General features: G+C 41.6%; 1 protein-coding gene across 2 annotated transcripts in view; it reads right to left on the bottom strand.

Annotated features, from left to right (window-relative positions):
* G3BP2 (G3BP stress granule assembly factor 2) overlaps positions 1-25185 on the bottom strand; it is a 51272-nt gene that overhangs the window by 13333 nt on the left and 12754 nt on the right. Inside the window, exons 2-8 of one of the 2 annotated variants that reach the window (XM_073340346.2) lie at positions 22106-22224; positions 14060-14141; positions 8211-8384; positions 6965-7055; positions 4589-4691; positions 2918-3098; positions 1834-1932 (exon numbers count right to left, since the gene is read on the bottom strand). In XM_073340346.2, the coding sequence (XP_073196447.1) occupies positions 1834-1932; positions 2918-3098; positions 4589-4691; positions 6965-7055; positions 8211-8384; positions 14060-14141; positions 22106-22200 (825 nt within the window). In that variant the 5' untranslated portion in view covers positions 22201-22224. The remainder of the gene's footprint in view (positions 1-1833; positions 1933-2917; positions 3099-4588; positions 4692-6964; positions 7056-8210; positions 8385-14059; positions 14142-22105; positions 22225-25185) is intronic. The other variant, XM_073340347.2, reaches the window with a different exon arrangement.

Below are 25185 nucleotides of genomic sequence, written 5' to 3'. Positions count from 1 at the left end.
ATAAGAAGGAAAGGGACACAAGTGCCTAGGTACTACAGGCTGAATATGACCAGCCCCATAGTAGTTAATGGTCACAAAAGTAATTAGTCTAAATCTAAAATGGTACTTACTAATTGCCACCTCTTTAAAGAGATATGGAGTCATAATAGGTACTTTACTTGAAAGTTAAGAGTTGGCAGATGAGAATCCTAGAGGAGTTGTCGCCCCTCCCACTCTCACTATCTTGTGGGGCTTGTAAAAAAAGGTCTAAGAACAATCCAAATGGAGGGCTATGCTTGCATAAACACAAGAGTAATTGTGATGTTGATAGCCTGAAATAAGATGGGGAAAAGGAAATGTTAATGCTTGAAAACACCCCCTAAAATAAAGTAATTGTCGTTCCCACCAATCCTCCAAGCACTGATTCTAAGCAGCACTTACAGGAGGCTGGAGAGATATTTTTCCATCTACTTCCCAAAAGAGATAATGGAGTTGAGACTCTAAAAACCTGCTTTGGTCCTATCTGAAAACGTCTGAGCAGACTTACTTGAACACAGAATCCCAATGAAAGGAAACGAAATATGACATGTCTTTCTTCTGCCATTGGCAAACTGTATATGGAAATACAGTGAAAGATGGAGGGGGGACAATGAAACTATATTTGATGGTCTGGCTTTTGTTGACATATGTAAAACAATACATCAAAGTGCTCAGAGTGCTCTCTAAACTGAAACTGAAGTGGCACAAGGAAGCAGTCTTTGGTTCTGTATAGGAACAAGCTCACTGTTCTGTGCAAACAAGAGTGGTCGTCTTGACTGCTTACTCTCCCCTCAGTGCAAGGCAGTTTAAAACTAACCAGGTTTTCCTAGCCATTACAAAGCACGAGTCCGATTTCCATGACAACCCTGTTAAGGAGAAGGCAGCACCACAAAAGCATTCCATGGGCAGCTAGTAGAAGGGCGATCCTAGCCAGTTTCCTCCTTGAGACCATAAAATGGAGAGAAAACAGGTGGTAGGAAGCACTGTAATAATGGTTTCTGAATTGTCCTACTGAAAATTGTGGCCTATTACAGTTTAGAAGTGAGCTCCCACAAGTGGCCTTAGGTAACTCATTAGGTTTCTATAGAACATTAACATTTTCAAAATTGCCTCCTTTATTTTAAATAAGTTTTTGGATATGTGGAGGACAAGAAATTCTCAGGGAAATTAAATTCTCTAGGAATTTCCCACTGACTAGGTATTTCCTCTGATCTTTGGTATCTGAATGACGTACACTACTACCCTGTCACAGAAAGTCTGGGAATTGGAAGAGACCACTGTGCTGGCAAGCAAAGGTGAACCCTCCCACCTCTCACAGTCATAAGTTGGTACAGGGTTCCATAGCAGTATAGTTAATCCATATAAATATAGAATTGAGAATTTTAATATTTCTTTTTGCAGAGAATCACCACCTCACTAGGAGAGGCTCTGTTCCTTTCTCAAAAGGAACAATTTCGTTTCCCAATGGCAGGGTAACTGGATTGGTAGTTCTGGCAATGAATGACCCCTATCGTACATACTACAATAAAATTACGGTTACATTTAACCTTATAAACAAACAATGTCAGAAAATTTAGAAGAGTCATTTCTTGATTACATGTGAACAGACTTAAACCTCTCGCCACCACCCAGAACTCTCACCTGTTAAGTGAATGTGCCTTTTAATTACTTTTTAATTGCGACATTAAGGTAAGTGCATTAACATTTAAGACAGAACTTGTGCAATTTACGTCATTACAATTTGATCTGTTAGTTTAAAGACTAAAGTAGTTGCAGAGGTAACGAGACAATCCAAGGAGTTCACAGATTGATTACCTGTGAGACTGGTGCTTTAACATGGGGTGGAATTCCAGAGGAAGAAACAGTACCACTAGGAGGCAGGTTTTTACTGGTCACTGAAGCCCAAGAGAAAGCCTGCAGAAATGCAACAAACCTAGGCTACTAATCATGGCAAACCACTGACATTCTTAGAGGGAAACTAGTCTGCTGAAAATATATTTTTGAGTCAAATCTAAGCTGTCAGTAATCATTGTACCAGGATTACAAATATAAACAAACAATGCCAGTCAGAGATAGATATTGAAGGGTTTGCAGTTTTAACTGTCCAATCTCTCTAACAGTGCAGAGCAAGTACTTGTACTCAGGTACACTACCTAACTGAACCCCCGTTCTCTGAATGCCCCCAAACCACCGCTTTCCAAAAGACAACAGTTGATAGACAAAACCGTAATGGCTACAGGGTAAGTTTTTGGTCCTAAATTTGTCTTCTGGAGAAAGAAAGAAAGAAAGAAAGTGGAAGTCAGAAGTTAAAGCTAAACAGGAAAAGAGACCAGGACCGACAGTGCTGAAGACCCATGCTGAAGTAAATGACCTCTACCTGGTTTCTGTTTCCTTCCCCCATATCCTTTCAAACTAAGTGGGTCTAACCATACCAGACGGCGCATGGTTTTTGGAAATACGGCATCCCGCCTAGAGGGAAACAGCTAAAACCCTCAGATTCATTTTTACAGCTACACTGCTAGTCATCCTGCAGGTGAAGAGGTAACTCCTTTAATTTAAAAGAAGGGCAGCGACTCCCACTTAAATTCATTTAGCTGTTTTACATCTAACTCTACATTTAAAAAGGTTTAAGCTCATAGCCACCCACACACACACACACTTCACAAGCAGAGCACTACATTTAAACAGATCATTTGTACAGCCGTTCACATTAATCTTTTAAAAATCGTTTTGACAAGTGAACTTTTTTTAGTGTTGTGGTTCAGAGAGCAGGACACTGAAAAAAAAAATCTATCCATCTGGCACACGAGAAAGCAGTTCGCATTCAGCATAACACTGAGCAGTCAGTGTTTTGGATTATCGTCTTCATCCATGTCTACAAAGTTAAAGTTTAACTAACCTTTGGAGGTTCTTGTGGTAGAGAAACAAGTTCTACAGGAGGTGGGGATGGAGATTTTTCTTCTAGCTCTTCAAGATTCTTTTCTTCTACTTCAGATTTCAGCTCCTCTGTTTTTGTTTCAGATTCCAACTCTGGCTCAGGCTCATGAGACGATTCTTCCAAAGGCTCCTCCATTCCATTACTAGAATTAGAGGCATTTTGTTCAACGTAAAGTACAAGGCTCTTACGATAAAGCTTTGCTAACATGCAATGCGGATTTTTTTTTTTCCAAATAGGCTTTCAGCTTCCTACCATGACAGCCTGTACATGGACAGTATAGGCAGAGACTATTTTTGCCCCACCTTTAGTTGCACACAAAGCCATATTGTAGTTTTATTAAAATCAAGGTGAATTTTACCATTAGCTATAATGTGAATATTATCAAGCCCACATTATGCATGTATCACTTTCAGGGAATGAACTTGAAAAGCTGGAGAACTGCCACTTAAAAATGGCAAGAGGCATTTCTGACAAGATGAGAACCAGCAAACTAGGGCTGTGAATAGTGTCTGTGTTGACTGTACACATGCAAATTTATAGTTCCCATCTCATTTGAGAGTGTGTTGAAAAAAAGCTAGTTACCAAACGAAAACCTTACGCATAATTCTATTCTAGAGACAAAAAACCAGCATCTTATTTTTCTGCCTAGTGTAAAAGAGAAGTCCTCAAATAAATTTACTGTTTTCCACTCCCATTAGCTCTGTAAGAGCCAACAGTTGAGAAAGTGAAGTTTCCTTATTGAACAGGAACAGAATTGTTTGCTAAATTCCAGCCAGTTACACCTGTGCAAGCCCCCATGAAGACAGAAATATTTGCAAAGGTGGCACTAAGGGCCTAATTTAGTCTAAAGAAACATTTAAAATAGTCTTGTGGGTAAGGCAGTAGACTAGGCTCCGAGTTCAATTCTCAGCAGTGTCATGTTTCCCAACATAACCTTGGGCCAGTCACTTACAGCCAGATTTCCAGAAGAGAGATTCCTGTCACTTACGCAACCAAATAAAGGCATTTTCATAAATGCCCAGCCCTCAATGACACGCTTAGGGAGATTTTTCAAAAGAGCACAGCATCCAGCACCTGAGCTCTTCTGAGAAACCAGCCAGATATTTTGGTGCCTAAATCTGAAAATCTTGTGCTCAATCCTTGTGCCTGCCTGATTTATAAAGCAGGAATAATGCTTCTCTTCTTCCACCTTTTGTCTGTCTTATTTAGATTTTAAAATGGTTAGGAAAAGCACACACTTACTGTATATCTGTACAATGGGACACTGATTTCAGCGGGCCAGGCCTCCCGTGCTACCGTAATACATAGTAGATATTTGTGTAATAAAACGGTGGATTACAACTAAGGGAATGGCTTAAGGTGTCAACACATACTGATTGGGAATTTAATCTCTATTTATGTTCACATTTGTCACTTCACACTTACAGACCAGAGATAAGACTAAAAATAATGAGTTACAATATCCCACAAACATACATATTTCATCTAAACAAAGTTCAGCACACACAGTTTCTGGCATATTAGGGCCATATGTGCATTAGTTTGGTAAAACACATATTTTAGGGAATTAACTGTATTTAGGACTAAGCAGCCAAAGCGATTGTTTTCTACTGTTTAGCACAGACTTCTTACGTTACAGGGTGGCTTTCATAGTATGTACTGCTTGTATTCTCTTGCACTTGCTCAGGGGATGGCTGTCTTTCTTCCTGCTCCTCTTCAACCTCTTCTTCCGATTCTGACAGACAAAACAAGACTTGTGATCAATGTTCAAGGAAATGTCAAGCACTTTTTAGAGCACATTCAATTCTGCTCGCTGGAGAGAGTATAGATTCAACAAGTCGATATCATTTCCTTAGTGAAAATCAGTTTCCTGGCACAAAACAATGGACACGAACACAAAACCAAGATGTGTAATAAGGGAGCTAAAAGTCGTGCTTCACCACTGTAAGCAAGACATTTAACACAGAAAAGGGCAGGACACTTAAGCTCTCCAGGGATGCTTTTCACCTTTACATTTCCAAAGAGGAGACAACAGTGCTGCAATATCAGGCCGAGTGTTTTGTTTTACAACAAACACCTTTATATATGTGGGAGATTAAACAATTTACCTGCAAGTAACAGTACCAAGAAAAACAAACAACTCCTAATTCAGAAAAAGAGAACGACTGGTCGAGATGGACTTTCCAAACCACCTTATCCTTTGGGAACATTTTGTAAGTAGCATGAACCAGGGTTTGTCTACACACAAACTTGCACTGATTTCCAGGTTGGTTAGACTGGCGCAAAGCCCTGAGTGCACATTTTTATTTTGATTTAAGAGGTGGCTGATTTCAGTTGAGCTTAAGCCTGACCTTAATGGACTTAAACCTAAACCAGAACAAGTCTGATTTAAATAAAAATTAAAAAGGTCTATGCCTCCTTTTACAGCAATTTAGCTCAAAAATCAGATAAAAAACCTCATTTAAAAACTACAACTTCATATTCATGCAAGCTCTAGGTATTTGGATTTCACTGGCACTCCTAGGTAATATTTTGCCACCAAAACTGCAGAAGGAAGGGGGGAAATAGTTTTTTCTACACCTTTCTCAATACAAGAGGGGAAGCAGATGGCTTCACACCCAACAGATCTCCAGACTGGCTGGGTTTCTTGGATGTCTTTGTCCACTATGACGCAGCCTTCAACTTGACCCTAAAGCTGGCAGCCAAGGAGGGTCCAAGAATGGATATATTTACACTCTCTAGTCCGGTCCAAGTTGCCTTCTAAGGCTCCTCAGAAAGAGAGGGAGAGAGCCAGCAGTCTTTCTAGACATGAGTAAAGGCTACACAGGTTGTGAATCTCCCTAAATAATGTTCACCATGCATCCATATAAAGCACAAAGTAGGTTTGTATGGAGTGGAAGTCTTGCCAAAGCAAGAGGCACACAAGTTGAACCTGGACTTCTCCAGTAGGTCACAGAATCAAAGCAATTAGCTACAAAAATGAGATGAGAAATGCTGTACCTCAATCAGCTACTGTGAATGAAATAAAACTACACATTTAACACTGACTATACCCATTAGTTGATCACTTGTTTAAAGTGATTTAAAAATTTGGCCAATGATGAGACAGGGAGCTCTGATCTGGCCTTTAACAGCTGGAAAGAGCTGAGAGTGCTCAAGGGGTACCACTATTTCTATAGATAGGCATGAAATATTTGGGTCCACAAAAGAGAAAGTGAGTGGCTCCAATGGTCACAGCATCAAGGTTAGCATGTGCTCTTGACACATGGCGCGTCTACTCTTAATTGCCCATTAAATTGGTAAGTGAGCAGAGGTGCTCATTCAGGAAACCATCCCTGCAAATCCCTGTTGGATATTACCAAACAGAAAATTCATACTTTGTGGAAGGCTGAACATTTAAATGAGTGGAGGACTGTCCTCTAGCACTCAAACATCTGATCCAGCTTCAGGGCTAAGGTCACAGTGCTGAGTAAAATGTACAATTAAACTTTGACTTGCTTAACTGACATGGCTTTTGACAAACAGGGTTAAAACAACAACTTTTAACTTCCAAACAACTTTTAACTTCCAAAGTTGAAGTGATACTTTAATTTCCAAGTTCACTGTTGCTCATTTCGTTTCCATTCTTAATTAAGCTTCTGCCAGATGTAAGAGTGTAACACCATCAATACGTAAACTGTATCTATACTGGGTCCTACAAAAGACATTCTGCATATCACAGGAGCAAAATTATAACCCTAAGACTAAAAGAAAAGGAGTACTTGTGGCACCTTACAAACTAACAAATTTATTTGAGCATAAGCTTTTGTGAGTACATGAATACAGACTAACACGGCTGCTACTCTGAACCCTAAGACTCCAACTCTAACAAAAATTATGTACAATATATAGAAGAGAATATAAGAGCACTTATTTGTCTAGAGACATGTGAAACTCAAGAGGCTATTTGCCAAGGAAAATGAAGAGAAGTATAAATGAACCCAAGGCACACAGAAATTAAGTTCTCACCTTCATCAAGTTCAGCCTCAGAGTCTCCAAATACTTCATCTTCATAGCGGAATATATCGTTATGGACATAGAACTTATTTGGAACAGATCCCTATGGAAGTGAAAAGCATACACATTTATAAGTTACTTGAACAGATGGATGAGTGGTCTTTACTGCTGACTGACTAGATCCGTAAGCTTTGTAACATCACTCCTTACTTCAGATCCACGTTTCTAGTGCAGTTACCATCACAATACGAGCGCCAACTACATAAAGTTCAGTACTTTTAAGATAACCTTTGATGTCTACCCATCTCATTAACGCAGGTTTGTACGTGGCTATTTTTCTTAAGTACACAAATAACCAAATCCTATAGCTGCGACCAAAGTATCAGTCAAAAAACTTCAAGCGTTAAGATAAATCCTGAGTGTTTATATTGACAGTAACACTATGCTTTTTAATTACTGAATATAAAAATTCATTTATTTCATGGATACTCATTTGTGAGACTTCTTTCCAAAAAAGCTATTTGACCTTTTGCCATTTTAAAATTGAGGCATTTATTTGTGCTTCTACTTAGAAAAAAAATGTACAAGTTAAAGGAGCTACTCAAAACAGGTAAGTTTTACACAGCAGCAGAGTTCAAAGAATCTAATAAAGGTTTGTAATAAAAAGGAATACAAGCATCGGGAATAGGAAACTATTCTTTTTTGTACTGCATTCTTTTATATAAGTATCATGTAAGTCATGACCTGTGTTGCTTAAACCAAATATCTGTGTTTGTCTATGGTGGCTTTGCATTACCCCAACACTACAGGAGGAGTTGAATAAGATTAAGTCAAGGGTGTCAAACTCATTTTGTGAAAGGGACAAATTACATTTAATTATGGTCTGTGGGCTAACTCTATAAAAGTCAAGGCCATATGAAGTACTACCTACAATCTAGTGGGCCAGATCCTACCGACAGGCCAGGTTTCTGTCACAGATTCAAAGACTTTAAGGTCAGAAGGGACCATCATGATCATCTACTGACCTCCTGCACGTTGCAGGCCACAGAACCCACCCATCCACTCCTGTAACCTCTGGCTGAGTTACTGAAGTCCTCGAAATATGACTGATAGACTTCAAGTTACAGAGAATCCATCATTTACATGAGTTTAAACTTGCAAGTGAACTTTTGCCCCAGGCTGTAGAGGAAGGCAAAAAAACCCCAAGGTCTCAAGTCTTCATAAAGTTCAAGGCAATCACGTTCCAGTACATACTTACTTCTGGAGCCAGAACAAAGGTTTGCATAAACTTCCTCATTGGTTGCCCATTGTTAGACAGTTCCCCCATGACCTGCACGACTACACCGTCACTCAAGGTTGCATGTGCATCAACATGACGAATCTTAGTGTGACATTCACTGAACTGTAGGGACATCACCTTCTTATGAATCTCCTGGAAATAAAAATAAAGATCTAACTTTAAAACTAACTGTAACTAGAATTTAAACAGAGCTCATATGACAAATTATATTAATTATTTGATCCTGAGCTAACCACTCCCTTCCAACTCAAAAGGAGATAAGGGAACTTACTAAATGCTATTGGCTGAAACAGAGGCTACAGCTTAAAAAAAAAGCTATACCCACGTTCTCCAGCAGAGTTAGCTGTGAATCAAAAAGCTCTGGTAAAGCTCATTTTTACCTAATTTTCCAGCTAAGTTGCTAAAGGCAGTAGATAAGATTTTCACTTTCCAAGGCCAACCAGTGAGTCAAATGATTCATTTGTTTGAAGAAAAAAAGAAACCCCATCACTCTTCCAAAGTATTTGTACAAGTCCCATAACACAAGTATCTGAATACCGTAAATTCTACACCCAGGACCCCCCGTGTACTATATGACATCTTTGTAATTACATAGTTCTCCTACCCAGGAGTGTGAAAGTACTAGACAAAAAAAAGAAAGTGACCACACACTGCCTCAGAACAGCACTCAGAGTTGGGATTGTCAAGTCAACCGACGTTCCCCTAGGAAGGTGGGAATGGGACAGGAGGGGGAGAGAGAGAGAGAGAGCACGCGCTTATTTTCTCAGGTTTTACTTAAATGTTTAATAACCAAAATAGCATAGCCACAAAGCCTACGAGAAAATCTAGAACCTGACAAGACATTCCAGAAGCGTACAGAAACACTTGAGTCAATCCTGCATTAGCTCTTTGGCCAGCAGATACATACACAGACATTTTGTACTTAATATTTATAATTCAAATGTCAGCTAAACGTGGGTGATGTCAAAGTCCTGCATAATGGTGTATGTCTGAATTGCAGAGATCTAGCACACTGCTAAATACTTCCAGCAAAACACCAGTTCCCCTCCCAGAAATATATGTTTTCACTGAAGTCACTAACATACTTAATGCAATAACTATCCCTTTAGGAAAGCAAAACAGCAACACAACTTGCTACAGTTAATATTATAACAGATTTACAAAGACCAGCTGCAAAGAAGAATTAACTGTCAGTGTAATTTTTAGGATACCTACTTCACTTCCATAATTACACATCCAATAGCAAAGACCAGTCTAATTTTGAATTATTAGCAATATTAGGCTACCCCCTCTTAACATGGCTTAAAACTAATACAGCTGTGGGGATAGTTTCCAAAGATATGAAGTATGGGACTGATATGCCTCCATATAAATTTTGATAGCTCTGTCGTAGCATCCAGGTTTAGTATTATACATGCATGTCAATAGCTTGCTTGCTTGACCTATTCTTCTCACAAAGCTCTGTTGATTCTCAGTCCCTCAATCTCATTTTCCTTTCAATGATGGCATATATGCACACATTTTTAGAAACACCAGGGCAACACCTCACCTCTGTTGCACTTGTCCTTAGAGTTTCCCCTAACAGTCATTCTGTACAGCATGATTGCCAAATATGGCAGAGTTAGACACTGCCTGTGATGAACGGCATTCCATGGAGATAGTAATTTTATGGAGCAACTTTGCCCCAGGATAGCACGCTGCCCTTAAGGATTAGAAACTGTGGACTTAACTGAGCTCTTGATCCTCTCCCTGACTTCTCTGCTAACAATTTCGAACCCTGTAACATTAAGTATCAACAATCTCCAGTGACAGCCAATGGAGTCAAGACATTTAATAATTTACACTTTTCCTTATTACCAGTCCACTTGGCCATTCTTAAGGGATTTCAATCACACAGTAGAAGATGATATGGAAGATAACAGAAGGTTTGGCACTGCCTTCATCCTCCAAACTTTACATTGTAACTATTACTGATGATGAAAGTGGGTATACATTGCCAGTAAAAGCTACTATGCATGGCACCTGGCAAGGTGAGGCCCAGGGTCAGCAAGCCTAGGCCGTACTTCTGGAAATTCTTAACAGGCAGACTAGAACACAACATAATATCCCTCCCGTCTATAGCAATTGATGAATGCTTCACAAAGCAGAACAATGATGTACCAACCTATGCAGTAACTCTATTCAGAGGAGAATTACTTCTGCACTGTCCGAAACTGTTAAACCTGGAGAGCAAGAGATCAGGCAGACTGAGGTGTGCAGGATGAAGCTACACATAAATACCCGGTTACTGACTGGTTGAACAAATTCTCCCCACCACCACCACCGCACCTGAAACTCACAGGTACACTGACAGCATTTTAAGACAATCACTGATAAAGTATGAAAGATCACATGAGCACATTCTGTATCTGTAGCCAACAGGTGCAGCTGCAGTAGTGTTAATTTAAGCACGAATGAAGACAATGCTAAATAGTTTCGAGAGTCCACAAGTCCTGGCCTCATTTACAATGACAATTTAAGAACTGTAGTTCATCACTGTAGCTGCTCCACCAGTGATATCAATGGTGAAGGGTGTAGTGGAGACAGGACTCTGGTGTTTTAACATCACCTGCCTCAAGAGATGCGATAATGGTACAAATGCCAGAGTCCTGTCTCCACTACACTCTTTACCGATGCATAGCCACCACCTGTATGGATGAAAGGATCTGACTAGCAGTGACCAGGAAGGGAAGAAGAAACTAGTGAGAAGCTAAGACTGGCTAAGAAAAGGAGAGGTGAAGGGGCAGGGAAGGCTGTTCAGAGCACTGTGGAGTATACCGGCCTCCTTCACAAGGCAATAGCACTAAAAACTGCTGCAGAAGGACGCTTTCAAGGGCTGCATCAGCTGACGCAAGCGAATCCTTCCAGTAGGGCCTCAGGAAGGTACAATCTGAGCACCAGAAAGCAGCCCACCAGAGCCTGTCCACAGAGGCCTTGCGGTACTTTGCCTAGGATGTGGTCACCACTCAAAAGAATCATGAAGGTTCTATGGGCAGGAGAGATCAGCAGAGAAGCAATGCCAGATGAAGGGCCTGATTCAGCAGGGAAGAGTTATTTTGACAACTCCTCCCCTCTGAAAAAGCACAAGGACGTTTGCTTGTGGATAAGTAGATCTCAAGTACTGAACAACTGTCCAAGGAATGCCACCTACCTCTACTCTGGCCTTGGGACAGATGTTAGAGTCAAATATCCTGGCTAGCAAGGAAAATCACTGACTGTCTTGGGAATAAAACTTGGGCACATTTCTTCTTGAGATATGAAATAGGAAGAGATTACACCACTGTGCAAGTCCCAACCTTCTAGGCTAAATAACAGCCACTTTCCATGACAGGACTGTTTGCATGCAGTTTAGACAAGGGGTAAAAAGTAGTCAACATGAGAGAGTAATGCAAAACAAATTATCTAGATGAAAATAATTACCTGTGATTAATCAGTTTTAATCACACTGTTAAACAGAATACCAATTTAAAATTATAAATATTTTGGATGTTATTCTACATTTTCAAAAATATTGATTTCAGTTACACAGAATACGAAGTGTACAATGCTCAATTTGTATTATTTGTTATAACTATCTTTTCTTTACACAGTGCAAATATTTGTAATAAAAAATAATTAGAGTTATCAATTAATTGCAGTTAACATGCAATTAAAAAAAAGTTAATTTGTCTTGAATTAAACGAACGTTAATCACGCCCAGGAGGCACCATGCTCGATGGGCACTGCTGCGTGCCCCCAGGGCAGGAGTGCCCCTTCTCCTGCTGCCCTGTTCCACTGCTGCTCCTGCCTCTTCTCCCTGCCACGTAGTCACCCCTAGCCACGCTGCTCCAGACCAGGAGCCTGCCTCCTGTCTGCTGCACAGAGTGGGGGCAGGGAGGGCTGATGTTGGGGTGTCTCCCTCCCTCAACCCATGTACCCGGTCACCACAGAGCTAGGGTTGGGGGACAGGGGAGACGTGAGTGCTGCCAACAGCACCTGCTGCTGGCTGAAAAAGCGTTCAGAGTCCTGAGTGCTTTGTTTAAAGAGACAGCCGTCCTCCATACACACACACCAAGAATATTTAAATAAATGGTATTCTATTATTGTTTATAGTGCGATTAATTGTGACTTTTTTTAATCTCGCAATTAATTTTTTTAATAGTTTGACAGCCCTAGTAAAAAGCAGGGTCTTACTTTAAGGACCCTGGTAGAAGACAGTGGGGAAGCCTAAGGATGGGTGCCTGAACATCAAAAGAGCTAGAGCACCCTCTCAAACCCATCTTGGAAGAAAGCCAGTATGGAGGGGATAGTGATTTTCTTCACAAGGATGACAGAATCTGCAGCAAAAGGTAAAAAGAAGCCACCCTCTAACAAGCACAAAAAGTTATTCTTCATGGAAACAGAGAAGGTCTGGTCAGAAATCGCTAGTTGTGAAAGGAGGGAGTTTGAGGGAGAGGGGAGAAGAATCTCTGGAATATACTTTCCCTGGTAATCACTGGCCGAACTTAGTGGAGAGGTGGTCGACAAACCAAGTACGTCTTTGCCACCCTAGGAATAAGGAAGTCTGAAAGCATAAAATCCTTTTGACTTTTTGCAGAACTGACCACACCAGGGGAAAAGAGGGAAAGCATAAACTATCTTCCCCATCAATGATCTGGAGAAAGCACCCTGAACCCAGGTATTGGGTACAATATCTGGGAACTGGGGCTCTGCCACTTGCTATGAAGAAGTCCATCAAGAGAGATGGGGATCAGGAAGGTACTTTGCTGAAGGGCTCCTGCAGAGGGTAGTGGTGAACCATTCCCCAAGACAGGAGTTTCTAGTGGAACCAGTCTGTTTGGGAGATCACACACATGTATGGCTTTGCAAGAACTCAGGTCTCTCTCTGCCCACGAAAGAAAATATGTGATTCCTTCTGGAATGATCGGTCTGGGTTCCCAACATGATTTTAAAAGACCACCGAGGCCACCTTGTCTGACTTGATTGGTATCTGGCGGGGAGGAGACTCAAGCCAGCCCGATGGTCCCGAGTGCCAAGATGTTGACGTGGAGCTTTCTCTGAAAGAGGACAGCGTTCCCTGAATGGATGAATCATTAATTAGAAACTCCTGTATGGAGGCTGGCATCCTTGATGAACAGGGAACCCCTTCATGGTGTGGGATTTGTCCAGCCACCGAATGAGAGGTTACTTACCTGGATGAGGCAGGAGAAGTTAGGCACTTCAAACCCTCCTCCCACAAAAACAGATTATAGCAGACACTGCTGGAGGGATCGGGAATAGAATCTGATTCAGAGATCCCAAGTCTGACAGAATAAGAGCTCCAAGCAAGGCCATCTGGGAGTGTGTCGGACAGCTCTTTTACCCATCAAATCAAGGTAACTGAATATCAGTCTACAGATCCCCAAAGCTTCCTGAAAGGCATGGGCTCAAACAAGCCAGTTTTCCAGGTAGGGAATTTTGTGAATCCCTAACCTCCCACATCAACATACCTGTGTGAAAGATGAAGATAGCTCACCCATTTACCTACAGTGGTAACAGCCACGTCCCAAAATGCATACGGTAAACAGAGGATTGGTAATAAAGGTCAGCCAAAACAATTCAGACAAGTATGGATTTAAGCTCATGCCATTATACAGTACATTAGAGAGAGAGGCGGTAGCTGATCTGTAATAGCTTGCCTATTGGACAAGAAAAGCATAATACAAGAAAAAACAAAACTGATTGGTTAAGACATTAGTATCATGGTTACTAGTCTTAAAATGAAGACTATAATTGATTTAGATACATACAGCTTGGCCATACACTGCTTCCTGGGGCTTCCCACTGGCATCCAGTCCACCATGGACATAAGAGGAATTCCTGCCATAAAACCTGCAAAAACATTGAAGCTTCAAGTTTAGGCTTCTGACAATAAAATAATCCAGTTTCAAAGTCAAAGACACCATGTGTTTAAGTCCAGTGTAGTAGTGTTAAGCATGTTCTTGGTTTTTTTGTTTGTTTTTAAATTCGTTTCTGTGGAAATGCTGCCATTTGTGCATTCAGCTGCTTCTATAACTCCTGAGCACTGGAGGAACAAGACCTACTTTCTAGACCCTCCATCTTATTTACAACGACTACTGTGTTTCTAATGAGCCCGACCATACTGGTTTTTGTTGTTGTTGTTTTTTAATAATTGTGGTTAGGTCCTATTCTCATTTGAGCTTGAAGTATGCCCAATTAGTGCATCTCAGTGATTGTGTTAGAGAGGGCCCAGTTAAGATTTCAGGCTATACGGGTAACACCTTTTATATCTATCCTTACTAGATCTTTATCACAACATGATATAAGTAGGTATTATCCTTCAAAGCTGCTGGGCAGGAAGAACCAATCTTTCATTGCTTCAGTCTGTACAAACAGGTTGGCCAAGTTAAATCTGCACTGAAACATTTGGTTGCAATTTTGCCCTTCAGCTTCCCCAGAAATGCATTGCAAAATTCAGAAACCTTGATAATGGAAGGTTTAAAGGACTCAATATTCCAAGCAGCTCAAAAAGATGTAGGCCGAGATCCAACCGAAAAACATGGCAGGGGAATAGAAGTCAACTGACCAAAAACCAAATCTGAGTATCCATTCAAGGGAGATGGACCAGTTTTAGTTCAATCACCTTGTTCTTCCCTAGTTATAACTGAAATACAAGAACTATTTCCACCCCAAGATAGAACTTAAATTTTATGTTCATTTGGGTCATTGAAATACAGAAAACTGGAGAAGTCAGTTAATGTTTCAGTTAACAATGTACTGCACAACCGTAACAGGATGTAATGTAATGTTTCCATTTTAGTTCTGCTTAACTCACCCGAATTGTACAGAACTGCTTAATTTTTTCTACAAATTAAACAAAAACCACTCAAATCAAATTCCAAATTAAGGTTGTTTGTACAATCTTAATTCCATTCCCTTCTGCATATGCATTCCAGTAGTCTTTAATTCCATGACCGCATAATTTATCAAATGCAATATACATTTCTTCTACAATTTTGTAGAGATATGTATCATCTTAATCATTTCAAACTTCACCGGTTTATGATCTTTCAGTTTCAGCAATTAGTCAGCACTGATTTACTCCAAATGCATACTTTAACAGTATTAATTTTGGAAGTTACATTGCTAACTGGACGAGTGAAAACTGAGTCTACATTAGCGAATGTGTGCGTTTTCCAGTGATAAGTATGTCACAATGGTGTATTTGCAAGAAGATATATTAACGGAATGCCATTGGATAGCAACGTAGCCACCGAAAGGGATACAGTAACTGAATTTCAATCCCCCTTATATATATTTTTAAACAAAATTAAATAGTGACAATCTACATATGGCACACCCAATATAAAAAGAGGATGGAAAGTTACAGAATTTAGCATTACATACCCTCCACCCACACTTCAAAACACTAACTTTCTTCTGCTGCGAGTTGGATTGGGTCAGTTTATTGCAGGACATAATTTACAAAGTTAATTTCAATTAGTCTTCCAAACATTGGAGCGTTTTATCCACCCAGGAGTTACTGCTGCACATTAGTTTTCATTTGAAAAAGTTATTAGAATATTTGTTCACCGGTAAGAAATATGCTCCCCAGAGACACCCTAACCCACACTGTGTGCAAATTTCTGCTTTCCTACCAGCTTCAGACTTTAACCTAGAGGGGTCAGAAAGATGAAACTCAGAAATGTCAGCTTTAAAGGAGCATTTTTAACCTTGTGAACTGAAGACAGAATTTTCTTGATTCCTTTCCAGTAAATCTGTCACATTATTTTATATGGATTTGGACAAGAGACAGAGTATTATTCGCCATGCAAAACAGATTGAATCTTTGCATTAAGTATTGAGAGAAACACATCTTACCTATGAGTTGCTATTGCTGCTCCACTAGGTTAGCACTTTCCCCACTACTACTTTATGTTATTCTTCTATTATCCAGTATTTCTTACCGGCATACACCAAATACACTGATAAGACACTATTCATGCATATCTAAGGTTCAAGAAAAACTACCTGTTTTTCTGGAAATAATTATGCTGGATTTTCACTCCTGAAAATAATGCCACCAGTAAAATCACACAAAAAAAGTTCTTTAACGCTTAAGATTTGACCTTCTGAAGTAGCTGCAGGCCAGTTCAAGGGCTGTACCTTAATAAATGTGCTCTAAAACTACATACTTTAGAAGCCTCAGAACACTCTAGTAAATTGTTTTCAGGAGTGAGAAATGAGCTATTCTAAATTTGAAATTAAGACAATAAAACTCTTACGTACTTAAAGATGAACAAAGGATGTACAATGGACACACAAGCACCTGCACAGCAGATTAGAGCACCTCATTATGCCGAACTCCCAATTCCAAGGGTAGCTACAGAGATGAGCTAATCATGCAAAACTTCCCAAGCAGATCTAAATTATAACCCTCCATTAACAAGTAGCTCAACCTCCTCATCAGGTGAAGTCATGGGAGATGTAAATTTCTTGTTCATGTGGAACTATGCAATTCCCCCAGATCCTGGCCTTGCAGTCCCCTGAACATGCTGAGTAAAGAGCCCACTAAGGGGCAGATCTGCTGATCATTCAGAGCTACTGATCCCATCCAAGATATGGCTTCCAACTATAAGTTACAGCTCCACCAGGGGAATAAATGTTTAGCTCCCACATGCACAAATCTACAATTTCTATCCATAACAGATCACTAAAGCTTTGCTGGTGCTATAGCTTCTGAGGTTCATCTGGGATGAAACTCCCATTCAAACTACATAAGCAACAAAGCTATCTGGAGTAGCACTCCTAGATCCTGAAGAAGCTGGACTACTGGCTGAGTTTCTAAGAATGCCTACTGACAAGGATCTCTGGGGCTGCCCTGAAGCTTTTACTGGAAAGAAAAAAAGATTGTCAATGCTAGTTGTCAAACTCCTCTCTAGTCACTGTGGAACCATTACAATTCCTTCAGATGGATGTCAAACACGGTCAAGCCCTTAAAACACAAAAATGCTTCAAGGGGAACTCTGACAGACACTACTGTCCTCAACAAGAGGCCACATCCAAGTGTCCCAAGCTAAGAAAACCAGGTTAGCTTGTGGTTAGAGATCTCTACAATATCTTAAAGTGGTTCTGTTGCCCTGCAGAACCATGCCAGTTCAGAGCAACAGCTGAGGGGAGACAGTCCAGCATTTTCACCAAGTGCTCAAAGGTGCAATCTGTACTCAGAATACCACCTGTTGTAAGGGACACTAGCTGCTGAAAATCCTGGATCACTCCCAGGAGTTCATTAAGCCTGATGTGTTGGCAGTACCAGAAGGTCATTTAAAAAAATATGCAAGGAGGCTTATGACTAATTATCCTTGACACTCCAGTTTGTTAAGGGCCCTTCCTTGATACAGAATCCTCCATGTCAACAGCTCCTGCTGCCTGTCAACATGTAGTGGCATACAGGATAACCTGGAGAGCTGAGGAAGGGCTAGATCAAAAACTTGAAGACTCAGGCGCCAACTCCAGAAAAGTGTTGAACTGCAGATTATAAGACCAAAAATCAAAACTACTGAATCTTCTTTGCAAATGCTAAAGCAGCAACCAATAAGAACATGGACTGACTGGAGTTTGAATGAAGGACCCTAGTATCTTGCTTAAAGAGCAACATGTGGTCAGAGCTCGAGCTATATAGTTACATCTCTAGAGAGGGTAGCTTTCTGCAAGACTTTAAAAACTGACACCACCTACTAGCCCAAGGAGTAGGCCTAAGAGCCAAAGAGGAGATGTGACATCAAACCCTTGCCCTAAAAAAAACATGTCTTCTGGAACGTCAAGGGACAACTGTGCACAGTATTTAACTGGAATAGTGCAAATCAAATTTATAAGAAATAACTTGAAAAATGTAAACTTAACTACACTCTTGTTTTTGCTGTAACTTTTCATTTTCTGGTTTCACTCCACTTTCTTACCTACAAGAGATCATAGTGTATCTTTTCCCATCTTGTCTTCAGTTTATTTCCTCTCTTCTTTCTTTCCTTCTGCCACCTTACCCTTGGTCCTCTTGTTATACCTTTCGCCTCCCTTCTTCTTCTCCCAACTTCTGAATACCAATCTCTCTTCACTCACTCCCATCCACACACAGGGCTTGGAAATTTTATTGGACACCTAACAGCCAGTCGTAAAAAAGAAGTACCGCTATGCATCTCTGGCCTAAAATACAAGTGCCAGAACACTGCTGCTGCTCCTCACAAAAAAGTGTCAGAGTGGTGCTCCATAGCGCTCTCGCACAGCTTGAGCCAACTGCCAAGGTATAGCAACTACCAGACAAAAGAGTATTTATGGGGCTGCCTCACTGACCAGGGATGACCAGGTAAGAAACCAACCCCCCGCTGCACTCCACTGTAAAAGAAATCTCAATCCCCTCTTCTAAGAGGGTGATGTCCTGCAAGTTGCTTGGGGAGTCCATTTCCACCTAGTGGGTGCCAAACATCCCAAGCTTCCCCCACATTCACTTCAGATGTTGTCAGATGTTGCAAGTTGTCTACCGCAGTGTTTCCCAAATGGTGGGTCCCAACTCACCAGTGGCTGGCAGGAAGGTTTTAGATGGGTCATGGGGCCATAAGCAAACTCTTCTCCAGGCCTGGTGCACAGCAGAGGCCTCGCAGGGAGGGTTAGAAAGTGTGCCTGCCCTGCACTCACCCCTCAGTGGTGGCTGGGTTCAGCTCCCCACACAGAGCATTGTGACCTGGCATCCTGGTCAAATTTGAGTGATGCTGCAACACCCAGGTCGTAGCGCCTGGAGCAGAGAGCTGGGCCCAGTCCTGCAGGACAGGAGCCACCACTGCAGGCTCTCTCTCTACCCTCCCCTCTGGGGCCTGCACGCCACACTGGGCCAGGATTAGGCTTGCAGTGTCTGGGCAGAGGGAGACTATGGATTATAAAACCACAATGCAGTTGGTGGATTGCGTTAGTTAAATGTTTGGGAACCAGCGGTCTACTGTTAGCTATTGCTACAGGAAGCAAGAGGGGTGTCTACCACTCCTCCATTCCCCTCAGCCTTCTGATGGTCATGTGTGGGACCCTCTAATAGACTGCACCTCCCCTAAGCTCCTCTCCAGAGGGCAGCACAGTTCTTGCCTCTGCTCATAGCTTTAAAGCAGCACCAGCAGGAAACAGCTAACTATCAGTTACAGGAGGTCTGCAAGATTCTGAACAACATCAGTAAAACCAACAAGACCATGATCATTCTTGGCTTTGCTGCAGCTTGACTATGCTATCAGAGGCAGAGATACTGAAACTCTTTGCAGACTGGGAACATAGCACTGCATCTATTTACATTCTTTGCATTCAGAGATTCCTCAGAAGCTAGTAACATTTGCTTGGGAAAGCTCGCTACTCAACATGCTGGTGAACTTTCCCAGCTCTAATGTTATATTGAGCTCAGGGCTCTCCTTCCCCATGGGACAGAGGAGCTCCAGAATGCCAGAAACTCCCAGAGGTGCACAGTAATAATGCTGCACCTCAGGAGGCTTGCAGGCATGAACTGCTCCTCCATTCATCTACACAGGGTATCCTCCTTCCCCCCGGCATCATATTTGTGGATCTGTGCCATGCCCTGAGCTTGTCAGTTATTGACTCCCCAACCAGGTCCCAGCAGTATTTGCTGTACCATGCATGAAACCTGCTGGTTCTCAGCTCCAGTCTCAGGGGTGAGAGACAGGCAGAGCCTGCATTTGCAACAAAATCTATCCCTGCCCCTGAACTGACAAACCAATTTTCAAGTTGACCTGACTTTGAGGTTTAGGTCACTGTAATTTTACCTTTACACAGAAATGCTTCCTCCAACTTCTGTTACATAGTAAGTATGTGTTGTTCAGAGCAACTTTGGACACCCCACAGTACCAGTTAGGTTTTGAAGCTAGACAGCAGATGAGCTCAGGGGCAGTTCAGGGATTTAATTTAGGGAGGTATTGCAGATAGCTTCCCTCTCAGCTTTGGGCAAAAAAGCATTACACTTAAGATCAAAATTTTACATGGTCATTTTGAGGGAATTGTAACTTGGGAATTTCTTGACCAAATGAGCCCAGATATGCACCACCAACTCTACCCAAGCTCTCAAATGACAGCAATTTTCAGGCATTTGAATTTTAGAACACTCGAAGTCTCTAAAGAGAAACTTTCACTCAACCTTAAACATGATGCTGAGAGGGCTGACTCTTATGTTTGGAAATATACTCATCACCATACAACTACTGAAACAGTCTCTGAAGGCAAGAAACACCTAATCAAATTAAAAAGTGTACAATGAAGTTAACTGTACAATGAGGGAACTGCAAAAGGAGAATGCAGGTGGGTAGTATTGACCCATTAACGTTCATTAGTATATTGGAAACAGATCCCTGACTTGCAACATTTATCTCATCTCTAGTAAGGATTCGGACAAATACAGTAAAAACTGTTTTATCCGACACTTCACCAACTGGAAAGCTCTATAAACCGGCATTTCTGATCTTAATTGAAATGCCGGTTTATAGTCTGGTTGGTGCGGGGCCGGCAGGCGGTTGGGGCAAGGTAGGGGGTGTGGAGCGTGGGCTCTGGTAGGGAGTTTGGGTGCAGGAGAGGATGCAGGGTGCTGGATCTGGGAGCTGCTCACCTATGGCGGCTCCCTGCAAGCCGTGACCTGTCCCGGACTCCGGCTGCTCCTAGGCAGAGGAGCATCAGGCGGCTCTGCGTGCTGCCGCCCCCTCCCCAGCCCATTGGCTGGGAACCACGGCCAATGGGAGCTGCAGGGGCGGCGCCTGCAGGCAGAGGTAGCATGTACAGCCACCTGCCGCGCCTCCGCCAAGGAGCAGCCGGAGCCCAGGACAGGTCACCACTTGTGGGGAGCCGCCGCCAGAGATGAGCGGCCCCTCCATCCAGCACCCCTTCCTGTGCCCCAAACCTCTGCCCCAAAACTCCCTCCCAGAGCCCACGCTCCACAGCCCCTCCCGTGCTCCAACCCCGCATCCAAACTCCCTCCCTCCTAATTAACTAGCATCCCCCATCATACCAGATAAAATAGCTTTTACTGTACTTCTCATGGGAGTTTCTCTGTCAATATAAAGCTTAGTTTACTATAAATTTTAGCTCTCTTGGTTGGTACTACATCTGGTTGAGTCTCTTTTTTTGTTGTTTTGCAGAATTTTTTTTAAAACATTTCATTACTTTGTTGTCATGTGAATAATGCTATATAAACTGATAAAAAACTAACTATACAGGGGAAGACAATGAAACTGACTACACCGTGCCATGAAATGTATAAAATAAATTTAGCAAAAAATATTTATTGTAATCTTTCAGTTATGCAGTCTTTAGCGGGTATGAAAGTTTCAGACAGCAATAGGATTTTCTAGTTGTGTCCAGCTAACATTAGCCAGATGAACCCCTGCACTAGCTGGACACTGGAAGCTTGAATTATACCTAGTTCAGGGGGTGTCTTACTACATCACTTTACTACAGTTTTAAGAAATTCATCTAGAATTCTACTTTACAAGAACAATTTGCTCCATCTGCATTTCCACGTATGTAAAAAAAATACCCAAATGAACATACAGTAGATATATCTGCCTGAATAGCTATATAGAATGACACTCTCAAATAAAGCACACAAGTTTATAAAACGATAGCTTTCAGTATAGTTGTAATTACCTACCTTTCAAATGATACAGGGCATAATTTTCAACTCCCCCACAAAACCCCAAGAGTTCTTAAATTTAGACACAATAAATTTATTTTACGTTCATCCAAAAATACAATCTGCTTCTTATATTCAAGAATACATCAGTTATTTCGTATAAAAAGGTTACCTGTGCAAGAAGTCAGGAGCTTTATTTAGCAAAGTGTAATACTGCCTCACAAACTCCCGCCCTACAAGCAGGGGACTTGGCTTCTCCATCACCATTTCTTTGGTACAGAGTGTCAAATGCTGTAATTAGAGAAAAATTAATAAATTACTTTAAAAGCAACCCTGCAATTTAATATGTCCATCCATTCATCCCCTCAAATGGATTTTTATGAAATCCTATGTAAAACAGGAATCACTATTTGGTAAGAAACTATTGCACCAACATGTAGTCTCAGCCTTAAAAATACCTGAATAACTCAAGACTTCTGTAGTTTAATCACTCATTATCTTGACAAATTGATCTAATTTTCAAGATCTCAAAGTAATTAGCAAGCACAATAGTTTCAGTGGAGACAGACAAAAGGCAAGCTATACTTGTTAAATTCATTTCAATAAATACAACAAAATTACCCAAAATACTGGCAATTACAATTACTTTACTCTTTATTAGTAAGAGATTGATTAAAGTCATTAAAACAAAGTTGCAGATGAAAGATTATGTTAGCTGCTTATGTTCTTTGGTCTTTTTATCTTTCAACAGCAGTATTTGCACGCAAAGCAGAAAAACTTACTAAGAGGGGCTCACCACCTTTAATATAGTAAATTTGATCTACCTTGTAAGTCTGCTTTTCCAAAAGGAATTATCCTTCCACAAAAGTCATGGGAGAAATTTCTTAGCTATTAGAATTATCTGATGTTTCAAGGTACTTGTCTGGAGATTCAGCAGCTTTGCTTTAATGACCATGCTCTAACCTCAGATGGTTCTGAATTTTCCAACCCAGTTCCTTTCAAGTAGGAACTCAAACTCAGGTACATTTGGCCCAATCAAGAAACATTCTGTAAGATCCCAAAACTTGGGGGAGTGGGAGAATTTCAAATTTCTCTGCTTCAGAAGCAGGTTCTGAAGGAAAGAACAGCACAGCAGAATTCCTCCACAGACAGTCAATCTAAGAAGAAAAACTATACAAGTATGTATTATGAATCTGTGGCAACGGTGCCTAAGACCATGATTGAAAGCTTCTTGAACACTAGCAGACTATCCCCTGGCCTACCAGAACTCAAAGTCCTTGAAGTGCATGTGATTGTCCCAATTCCCAGAAACTAAACATGCATAGTTTCTGCTTCTGGACAAAACATTTCCTGTGTTTTTCCCACAAGAACTTCCTTAACAGGCTAGCTATATGGTTATTGTACTAGAACTAACTGTGGAAAAATTTGTTCTGAGCATTGTCCCTAAATTGTCACTGGACCAAAGAAGTCTTGTGGCCATCCGTTCTCAGATACGGATAGGCATTAGTCTCCACCAAAACCTGAAGAGGGCAATGAAATTCTCATGTGGAAGTTAATAAACACAAACCACCACTATTGTATCAGTATTGACACCACTTTGGTCTCCACATCCCTCCTACACAGGTGTCCCTAATAAGCAAATATGCACATTGCAGCAAGCAGTGAATCAGCCATCAGGAACGTAACTTCCACTACAGTCACAATCTTTGGAAAGCAAACACCACTATGCTGACTATTGGGCATAGAAGCCAGCTGACTAAGACATCAATTTCAGTCTTAAAAGTCATGCCCAGTAATAGAACAATTGATATAATTCAATCTTTTCTTATCACATGACCCTCCATGTCCCTTTCTCCCCAGAAGAGAGAGCATTAAACACACGGAAGTGGTACCTTCATGAGAAAGTGGTTGTGAAACCAGAACTCCAACAATTCCTAAAAGACTCTTTAGCTTGCTACCCAAAGAGGAGGTGTGAGAAATTCAAGGGCTGCAGGAGGAGCTAACAGGGAGAAATTCAAAGGCATGTGACCCTTAGAAGGTGAAACAGATGGCATGACTTAGCTGCATGGCAACACGTCTGGAGACCAATAGATGTACAACAAAACTAAAACAGAAACCTGCTGGATACTTCAATAACCTGTAAAGCCTGTCCTGCCCCACACAGACTCCAATGCCCCGGCACCTGCAACTAATGCAAATTAGTCTGGTTCAAGCTTGCACTGATGCATCAATACCATTGCCTCTCAGTAAGTCACTGACAGTCTATCAGAGAATTAGCACTCAGGAAAAAGGTGGATGGAGAAAGCAACAGTACCTCGACATTATACTCCTTGTGTTGCCATTCTAGCAGGAAGGAAGCTGGCACTGCAATGCATTCCAGCCCAACTCTGCCCAATCCCAAACATTTCAACCGGAGAGGGAAAAACTTCTCATCACATCAGTATAGCAAATGAAACCATTCTTAGCACAAACCTTCAGCTTCACTGTCACCTTGATATATCAGCACAGGGGACAAAAACCCCTGTATGTCTCAGAACCCTGATACCCTGCCCACCACATCACTCCGCTCCGCTCCGATGCCATCCTGGCAAACCAGGGGGATAAGCAAGCTATAATTCCTAGTATGTAAGCAGAAGTGAAGGAATTGGCTCCCACGTTCTGTAATTCCACTGGCACACCTCCACAGAGGAAGAAGCCACCGCACAGACAACCCCATGCACCCCATGGGAAGTCAGGGAAGGCAAAGGAACCAACAGTCTCTTTGCTCTGCCATTCCCTTAGTGCACCAGAATGGAGGGTATTGTCTAGGGTGAGGTCCTCTGTCATCTGAGCTCTGCATTCTCTCAGCCCAAAAGCACAGATGACAGCTGGGTGCTCAGAGAAGTGACTCACACTGTCACACTCCACAACAATATAGAATGGTCAGTTGCTCCAGCCCACCAGGACAACAGCCTCTCCACGCCACCCTCTCAGAATACCATGTCACAGGGTGGCAGGTTTGTGAAACCAGATTAAGAGCAGCAGTACCTCCATTTTATCCAGATGGCAACCTCCAACTCTCAGAAGGCACACGAGTTTCCAGAAGCACCTCTGAAACTCAGACATTGGCATAAAACCTCTTCCTGATGCACACACCAGATCTCAGCTTCTAGATGACCCAGTACCTGCTTTCTAATGACAATTCGTGTGACGCTTCTCAGAAAGAGCCATGGCACAAGACACCATTACACTTCCACAAGGTTCTGGAGCATC

Source organism: Lepidochelys kempii, chromosome 4 (assembly GCF_965140285.1).
Source record: "Lepidochelys kempii isolate rLepKem1 chromosome 4, rLepKem1.hap1, whole genome shotgun sequence".
NCBI lineage: Eukaryota > Metazoa > Chordata > Testudines > Cheloniidae > Lepidochelys > Lepidochelys kempii.
Note: the sequence above shows the minus strand (reverse complement) of the source record. Positions and strands in the feature narration are given on the sequence as shown.